Source organism: Pygoscelis adeliae, unplaced genomic scaffold (assembly GCF_000699105.1).
Source record: "Pygoscelis adeliae isolate BGI_AS28 unplaced genomic scaffold, ASM69910v1 Scaffold172, whole genome shotgun sequence".
NCBI lineage: Eukaryota > Metazoa > Chordata > Aves > Sphenisciformes > Spheniscidae > Pygoscelis > Pygoscelis adeliae.
Genome location: NW_008824338.1, coordinates 7,325,372 through 7,334,643, shown reverse-complemented (window position 1 = coordinate 7,334,643; position 9,272 = coordinate 7,325,372). Strand labels below are relative to the sequence as shown.

Genomic DNA, 9,272 nt, shown 5'->3' with positions numbered 1-9,272 from the left:
GTCTGAAAAAGGGGGAGTTCTCCCTTTACCCAGCGGGGCACTACCAGACGCCTCTGGGGTATGAGCGGATAACGACCTTCGACAGCAGTGGGAACGTGGAGGAGGTGTGCCGGCCTCGCACCAGGATGCTCTGTGCCCAGAGCACCTACACCCTTCCAGGGCCCGGCAGCTCTGCCACCTTGCGCATCACTGCCGCTGAGAAGAAGATGCAGCAACCCTGCACCAGTGCCACCCTGAACCGACTCACGGTCCCGCGTTACTCCATCCCAACTGGGGACCCGCCGCCCTACCCCGACATCGCCAGCCAGCTGTCCCAGGACAGAAGCATCGCACAGAGGCTGGACAGCAGTATCATTCATGCAACTCTGCGGAGGAACAGCAGAGAGGCAGCCCTGAAAATGGCTCAGCTGGTGGACGGTCGGAGAGCCACCTTGCAACTTCCCCCGAAGGCCAAGAGCAGCGTTGTGACGGCGCAGTACCAGCAGAGAGTACCCACCGCCTTGTACACCTGCAGCCAATGCAGCAGCGGTGGCAGCAACGTGAGCACTGGTGGTGTGGGCAACATCACTAGTGCCAACGCTAGTAGCAGCACTTCCAGTATTGGTGGCATGAGACCTGATCTGAGCACGGGGAGTGGCTCCCAGCACAGCTCTGTCATTGCTCACTCTGTCAGTACTTCGCCTCTGGCCTCCCAGTCCTCCTACAGCTTGCTGAGCCCGCCTGACAATTCCCGTGACCGAGCGGATTATATCAACTCTGCCTTCACGGAGGATGAGGCCCTTTCTCAGCACTGCCCAGTGGAGAAATCAATACGGCACGTACCCGTTTCCTTGACGGAGGCTGCCCTCGGTGTAAAACGGCCACCACCATACCAGTGGGACCCTATGGTGAATGAAGAGATATGGGTTCCTCAGGAAAGGACATCTCAGAGCTCAGTGCCCAACCCTCTAAAACCTACTCCTCTCATCATCGGTCAAGCTCAACATCTGGATATGTCTCGAGTGCCGTTTGTTTCCCCCAAGTCTCCAACCAGTCCCACTGCCACTTTCCAGACGAGTTATGGGGTTGGAGTACCTTACCCAGGAAGCTACAATGCCCCTCCCCTTCAGGGAATGCAGCCCCCCTGTTCCCCCAAAGAAGCTCTGGCCCCAACACAGTTTGCACAGCAGGAGCCCACAGTCGTGCTTCAGCCAGGTTATCCATCCAACCTCTCCTATTGCCCTTTGCCACCCATGTACCCGGGAAGTAGCGCCTGCTCTAGTTTACAGCTGCCACCAATCGCCTTGCACCCATGGAGCTCCTACAGCGCCTGCCCACCCGTACAGAACCCCCAGGGCACGTTGCCCCCCAAGCCGCTCCTCGTGGTGGAGAAGCCGGTGATGTCTCCCCCGCCGGCAGAGCTGCAGGGCCACGTGGGCACAGAGGTAATGGTGGAGACAGCAGACACCTTCCAGGAAGTGCTCTCCTTGACAGAAAGCCCCGTTCCTCAAAGGACAGACAAATTTGGCAAGAAGAGCCGGAAGCGCCTGGACAGTCGAGCTGAGGAAGGAAATGTGCAGGCTATCACCGAGGGCAAGGTCAAAAAGGAGGCGAGGACGCTGACCGACTTCAATTCGCTAATATCCAGCCCTCGGCTGGGGAGGGAGAAGAAGAAAGTCAAGAGCCAGAAAGACCAGCTGAAGTCCAAGAAGCTAAACAAGACAAACGAGTTTCAGGACAGTTCAGAGAGCGAGCCAGAGCTTTTTATCAGTGGGGATGAACTGATGAACCAGAGCCAGGGCAGCAAAAAGGGTTGGAAAACCAAAAGGAGTTTGAGGACAGCCAGTGAGCTGGACGAATTCAAGTGCCGGAAGGCCAGCGAGAAGGAGGATGGGAGGCTGGGGAGCCAGGGCTTTGTGTATGTGATGGCCAACAAGCAGCCACTGTGGAACGAGGCGACGCAAGTCTACCAGCTGGACTTCGGAGGGCGGGTGACCCAGGAGTCGGCAAAAAACTTCCAGATAGAGCTGGAAGGACGACAGGTAGGAGGGGGGGGATACATGGGCCGGGCTGGGGGACGGGGCGTGGGAGAGCCATGCCAGAAATAAGCTCTGCCTCTCACATGGCTGAGTGCCTCCCGCTCGTGTTAGCTGCTCCGTGAAAAAAAATTTTGCCACGTGGTTGATAAAAACCAGCCGTCAAAGGTCTAGATTCAGAATGGAGGGTGAAGTTCATTTATAAAGTAAATGTACAAAATATGTTTGGTCTTACTCCAGTTGGACATGGGAATAAGGGCCTCCTTTAGTCTCACTGGCTCTCACTTCTGAAGGTAGGTGGGTTTTGTAATAAAAACAACAGATCTCCCCAATGGTAGCTGCACTTGCTGTCGGTGGTGTGGATGGCAGCTACCTGAATGAACACTGCTCCCTTCTTGCAATGCTCGCAAAGGTTAGCCGGTCAGCAGGGAGCTCAGGCAGAGACAATGGACAGGCAGTTAGGTTCCCTCCACGCCAAAATTTCCCCTTGTGGGTTACCAGGCCTCTCGGGCTGGTTCTTAATGCTAGAGGAAGGGAGGCACTGACCTTCCCCCAGAACAAGGGGCTTCTGAACCACCCATGGGTAGAGGGGTTTGTGGATAGTTCAAAAAATCAAAACGTTTAATTTTAGGCTCTCTCACCTTGGCCTGAGTGGGATGTTACTACACCAACCCAGGCTATTAAGTGGTATCAATCAGCAGGACACTGGACTGAGATTAGGGAGACGTATATTTATTTTCTTGTCCATCTGTCCCATCTCTGTAAGTCACTTGATTTATTAAAGACATCAAGGCTCTCAACTCCCTCTGATTTAGCTTGGGAGTTAGATGTCTTAAATATCCAACATGCATGACCAGTGGTAGTCTCTTGGTTTTGTTTGTCTGTAACAGCAGCTCATTAAAAAGGCAGTGATCAGAGCCATTTATATCCCTTTCTTCTTCAGTTAAATGGCTGTGGATATGTGCCCGTGGACAGCTGCGCAGAATCACCCAGCCACAGGTTTTGTTGGTGGGGAAACAAAGCCTGACTCGACTTGCACAGCCAGCCTCCATTCTAGCTCAAGGAACTTCACTGTAGAGCAAATACGATCTGGGCTTCTGATGAAGTGAATGAAAAAGCAGTAATAATAGGCCAAACTTCAGATATTCCCTGCCGAAGAACAACGAACAACCTGGCTAGCCTTGCTTTACATTTTGAACAGCTCCCACTGCCCCTTTGGGCATTCATTCTCTGTATAATTATGTGCTAGTGAAGTTTATGCAAAGGAGAACAGAACTGCCAAGAACACACAGCTTACCAGTTCTGAAGTGCTAGAGTCAGGAGATTGGTTATTCCCCTTTCCTAAAAGCTCCTTTCTTTGAAAACAAACTCTGTTCTTCTGATGGGCTGATTGATGACAGGATTCTCTCCAAGGGAGAGAATGGTATTTTCCTGCAGGAAGTGTGGTGCTGGTGTAACCCACATCTGCTGAAGTAATTGGTGACAATCTACTTACACCAATGCTGTATACAGTCTAGCGTGTTTTAAAGCTCAATTTACTCTGTAGAGTAAAATGACTGTGGAGTCAAATATTGCCGTCAAATACTCTATACAGACAAATAGTACAGTGGTCTTACTCTTCTTTGGCATCATACCCCATTCTGTGAGTAGCCCCATTCGTATTAGCTCAGGAGGTGAGGTGTTCTTACAAAGGAGCAAAAATATTTCGCTTTTTTTCTTCTCTGGTTCCTTTTCTGTGGTTCACTTTTTTTGACCTTGTTCTCTTTTTGCTTCCCTTCTCCTCTTCCCCTGCTTCCCAGGTGATGCAGTTTGGAAGGATTGATGGCAATGCTTACATTTTGGACTTTCAGTATCCATTTTCTGCAGTGCAAGCCTTTGCTGTTGCTCTGGCTAATGTGACTCAACGCCTCAAATGAACAAGCAGAGACTGGAGAGCGGAAAATGTTAAACTTCTCATAAAGTCCAAACCGGAAAATGTCAGGGCAGCCTGCTTTAGGTGTGCAGAGGCGCCTGGGAGCGAAGAAGGCAGTAAAACTGGAAAAGTCTCTTGGTGCCCACAGAGGGGCATTAACTCTAATCAGTCATGGGGTGGAGGGTGGGGGGCTGTTTTCAGTTTTGTTTGTTTGTTCGTTTGTTTGTTTTCAGGTGTTTTTTTTCTTTTTAAGCATTGTGCTGGGTCTCAGAAAGAGCGAAGGGTTGAGAGCCATTTAGTGTTACGTGGAGAGTGTGGCTTTTGGCTTGTTGTGGTGGTTCTGCCGTGTTTGCTACAGTAGCTGATGTAAGCTTATAGGGGGATTAAAAAAGACTGCTCTTTTTGATAGACTGCCTTATATCATGCTCTTCTTTTTAAAACAGGGAACATAACTTTTTTTCTGGTCCAGTTTGTACTACTACTACTCCTCCTCTACTACTACTACTACATCAGTGATAGCAGCAAAAAAAGAAAAAAAAGAAGCTATAACACTTGAAGACACGTGTTTCTTCTCTGATCTCTGATAATAACTGAGCACCACAAGTTCCAAGGAGGCTTATGTAGGTCAATGTTTAATTTATAAATAATGATGTATTATTCAGAAGAGAAACAATTGTTATCAATGGGTGGTTTAAAAACCCACTGTATCAAAGAAATTGATGTCTGCTTGTTTTGTGTGCTGTTATTGGGGATAAACATCTTTCAGTAGGTGACAGAAGATAGAGGAGGAAATAACTACGAGCGTTGCTTCTTTTGTTATTGGGGATAAACAACTTTCAGTAAGTAACAGAAAATAGGGGAGGAAATAATTATGAGCGTTGCTTCTTTGCTCATATTGATCAGCAGTATTCTCCAATTTGGCCTGTAGTTGAGAGAGGTACAGCGTGACCAGATGTACCTCCAAGGCCACGCCTGTACATGCTTCTCATTTAAATGTGTTTACACTTTATAAACAAAGTCTTTCAAGCGAATGAGAAGGCCCAGTGTATTCAGTCTTCTTAGCAATCAGTATGAATCAAGTCCTACAACAGTGTATCAGTGCTTGAATTAGGAAGGAGACAGAAGTATAGCAAGTCATTACAGGAAGCAATTTCATCAGGAAAGCAATTTCATTACAGGAAACAACATCATGGCTCGCTGGAGAACAAATGAGTTGAAAGAGGAAGGAAAAACTGGACAGAATCATCCCTTTTATCACCTTGCTACTTGAGTAGTCTTTGTGACTGTGGTTTGAGAATATAATGCTCCAGCTAAGAGCGGGAAGCCAAAAGTTTACATGGAGTGTTACAGAGGAAGGCTCAATAACTGTAGCATGACTCCCTGCAGTTCTTATGGACTGAGCATTTCAGAAGGGTTGCTTGCACAGAAGAGTTTCTGTGTTGTCCTTGTGTTGTGCACATATTTGTTTGCTTTCTCTCTTTCCTCCTTGCCTGCATTTTGCTATGGAATATGTTTTGATATGGAAGTAGTTTCCCCAGTAATACACAAACCCCCAAACTATTCATGTAATTATTTGGACGTTAGATTACAAAACGTAACTGCAGATTTCCTTCAGAAATTACTCTTTTGAAGTGAAAGGCATGCTGAGAAAGATATGTTGGTTGAGGTGTTGATGGCTGCTTTGTCTTTGTCTTTCTTCCACAGTTTAACTTCTTACTTGAAAAACTCGGTATAACTTAAGATGAATAGGCGTGATTTTCTCTCTTTGCTTTTCTTAAATCCTAATGGTAGGACAGATGTGTGTTGCATTTGATTCTTTCTAGAGGAACGTATCACATAAGAGAAGACCCTGCTGTAGTAGAAGTTGCCAACATAACTTCTGCTCTGCTGAGGCTTCTAGAGCTGTGCAGCACAGAGGGAGTAATTCCAGTCAGAGAGGCGTTTCAGAGAGTTGCCAAGGGAGGTGACGAGACAGATCAATCACAGGTAATGTCCCGCAGGGTAAGCCCAGGAAAAACCACCTGCAAAATGGTTTTCTTGGAGAGAGGAAGCAGAGGTAGGAAGGAAGGAGAGGGGGAAGTAGATGGTACCGTGCCTGTATTATCCCAAAGCTCAGCAGCTTCTGCTTGCGTCTGGGAGTGGTCAGGCACACATTCCCCTTGGCATCTGGCAGATCATTGTTTGGTTTAATTAATTTAATTTTGTTGAATTTCTATCAGTTGTCTGGGTCCATTTGTATTCTTTCTCAGGTGCATGATTTATTCAGCAGTTTGAGTGCCGTATGTATAATGTGGAACAGAGGAACCGAAATGGATTTGGTTCTGGTCCCTTTAAAATCAACGGAAGTGTTTCCCTTGGATTTTTGTGGAGGAAGCACTGTTAAGCCCTTTGTCTATATTGAGTTACACGCTGTACGAACAGTAGGTTGAATTCTCAGTCCGCTGATTCCAATACACAAGGAGGAAAGTTGGCGGATGAGAGTCCTCACCTGCCCTAAGGTCTGTGCTAACCAGTCATACCCTAATTAGAATATAACAGGCACACACTGAACACTGTAAGAGAAGAAACATACCATGGCTTGCTGGCTTGCTTGCTGAGAGAAGGGCCACTCAGTCACATGTTAGAAATCTTCAGCTGGAAGGAACATCACCTGTAGTTTTAAGCCAAAATTCTTATTACGTGGAAAAAACATGAATGTTTTTTCTGAACAAAATCTAATCTAAATAGAAGGACTTCTGCGTGCAGTTTCTTTAACCTTCCAGGGAACAGTATTCTGCTTCACTTGGTTCGTTGCCAAATTTTTCCAATTATCAGCAGTTTTATGCTAATGGAGAACCAAGAAATGAAACCCAATACAACAAGTAGCAGAGTTAGTAATTTGGTTTCATTGGCCCAGGTCATGATTGCATCCTTCGGATGGCATTTACAAAGAGCCTTGGCATAGAAGAGAGCTGGTTTCTGCCCCAGCAAAGCAGAAGGAATAATTATCAAAAATTAGGAAAATAAATGCAATTTCCAACATCCTTCCCATTTACTTGTCAGAAAATGCTATTGGAATAAGATAATCTTTTATCTTTTTGGAAATAATTTAATGGAGTCCCTTTAATTGAGGATTTTCATGGCGTAGAGAATACCCAGTATTAGAGAGAGAAAATACTCTCAAATATATAGAACTTTAATGAAAGGAATGGGAATTATGGAAATGTCGTGAGTGTGCAACTGAATCCTAAATTACACAAAGAACAAGTGAAGGGGACAGTTGTTTTATTTTTCATTGAAGTACAATATAGGAAACAAAGTTTAAAAAGCCCCCCGCAAAATAATCACTTAAATCCTGAAGGTCATTATTGCATTCAGGCAAAAGATAGATGTTGCATTTTCTATTTTATTAGTAAAACCCAGGTTTTCTGTCGATAACTAAGTTCTTCTAGGAAGAATGTAGCAAAGTGTTCAGAAATATCTAGTTCTTTTATACATACAGTAATTTCCAGTAGTTAAGTATGTTTTTTCCAAAGCTTTTTTTTAGTTGTGCAATAATTGTGACATTCTAGGGGCTTTATGGGTTTTTTTGTTGGTTTTTTTTGTTGGGTTTTTTGTTGTGGGGTTTTTTTAGGGAATTTTGAGTGGTTTTTTAAAGCTAATTTAATGCAGATTTTCTGTTAATGTCCAAAAGACAAATTATTTATCTTGCATAATGTAATAAGTGATTTAGGGATTATTTTATTACTATGTATCAGTGAGTTATACACACTTTGTTATTTATATTTAAAGAGCATCTTTGTAAGTAATTGTTTGCTAGCAGTATGTTTTGCTGCAGGAAGTTAAAAATGCATATAGGAAGACCTGTTTTTTGCTGGATAGTATGCAAAATTTCATAATGCAGGCAGACAAAAATATTTTTTGGTAGCTGAATGCAGTGAGTTTGCTGTGGAGGACTGTGTAGACTACAAAGAGTGTAGATGACTTCTTTGGGACCTGCAAAAATCTGTCCTCCGCTGTTTTCCTCCTTTGTTTCTAACTATATATTTCAGTTGGGAGTGGTTTTAAAAATACAAGGCTTGATTTACTTTCCCTCTTCTTAGTACAGTGATTTTTCTTGAGATATAAAATAAGGTGGCTTAAGTGATAAAAAAGTGTATAATAATATAGGCTCAGTTTGTAAGAAGTTCATTGCATAGTATAGTAGGGTTTGGCAATGGCGTAATTCAGTGCTATGCAGAGATACAAGCAAACTAGCTTGGAATAAGCTAGCTGAGGCACAAGAAATAGTGTAGCAGTAAATGCATTTTCCTCTGCTCAGACTAATAACGCTCCTTCTTCAGCTGGGCTCAGCTGATTCCAACACAGCCATAGTGCTTCTGATACCTGAGCTAGCACTGCACAGAGCTGATGGAGCTGAGCCCTGATGCTGCCTGCAGCAGCTTTGCCTCTTCAAGATGCTCCATCGGAGACCTGGTGGAGCAGGCGTTCCTCCACTTGTCCTTCTAGGTCTGCCCCAAGAGCAGCATGTGGCTGCCGTGGGGTTTGGACTGCAGTGGCTTTGGGCAGAGAAAGCCCCGATGCCAGCCTGTGGCCATGGTGGCCGTTTGAAGTCAGAATCTGCTCCACTGGAGTTGAAAAGGGATGCAATAGAGAACCTGATTCTTTTGAAAAAATATGGCTGATATCCTCAAAATATAGCTCCTAACAGAGTCTAAAAAGCGATACTTAAGAGTCTGGTATGAAGTGCAGCATGCATGGAGTGGCAAATTTTAGCTTGAAGCAGCAAGAATATCATGTTTCTGCAACACCCTAAGAAACTATGAGAAGGAGAGGGGTGAAAGAGAAAAAAAGGAATTACCACGTTAATAATTTCGCACTCAGTTCCAGAGGTAGCAGTAACATGTGCCATGGGCTGCCTGAATATTGGTTGTATGACAGTAAATCTGTACACAGGTTCATCTCAGTTACATAATCTTTCTGTGATGCAACCACAAGTAAAACAGTTCCACATTTCTCTGTCCAGTTTTGTTCCATTGTTTTTATGAAGATGCATGAAGGTGTACAGGTGTTAGACAAAGATATCTGACTTTGCTGAAGCCTTGAGCCTAGACTTTGCGTAGGTCCAGGCTTTCCTTGATGTGTCTATTCTAAACAGATTTCAGAGCTTGCCTGATTGTTGCCTCAGACAATTTCTGTGCATTTGCTTTTTGCAGCCTGATGTGTGTGATCCTATGTTATCTTGGTGCCCTGTTACCTGTCAGAAACAGTTTAAATCCTCATATGAAGAGAGCAACACGTGCAAAAACTGATTTGATTGAGAGAAAGGGGAGAGGAGAGAGAGTAAGTTTTCACTAGCTTTTAAG

At 44.8% G+C, this 9,272-nt stretch overlaps 1 protein-coding gene across 1 annotated transcript in view; it reads left to right on the top strand.

The window, feature by feature from the left end:
• The window catches only part of TULP4 (tubby like protein 4), a 126,774-nt gene extending 117,732 nt beyond the window's left edge, over nt 1-9,042 (top strand). The window contains exons 14-15 of the mRNA XM_009319163.1: nt 34-2,021; nt 3,815-9,042. Of these exons, the coding sequence (XP_009317438.1) occupies nt 34-2,021; nt 3,815-3,931 (2,105 nt within the window). The 3' untranslated portion in view covers nt 3,932-9,042. The remainder of the gene's footprint in view (nt 1-33; nt 2,022-3,814) is intronic.
• The last annotated feature ends 230 nt before the right edge of the window (nt 9,043-9,272 follow it).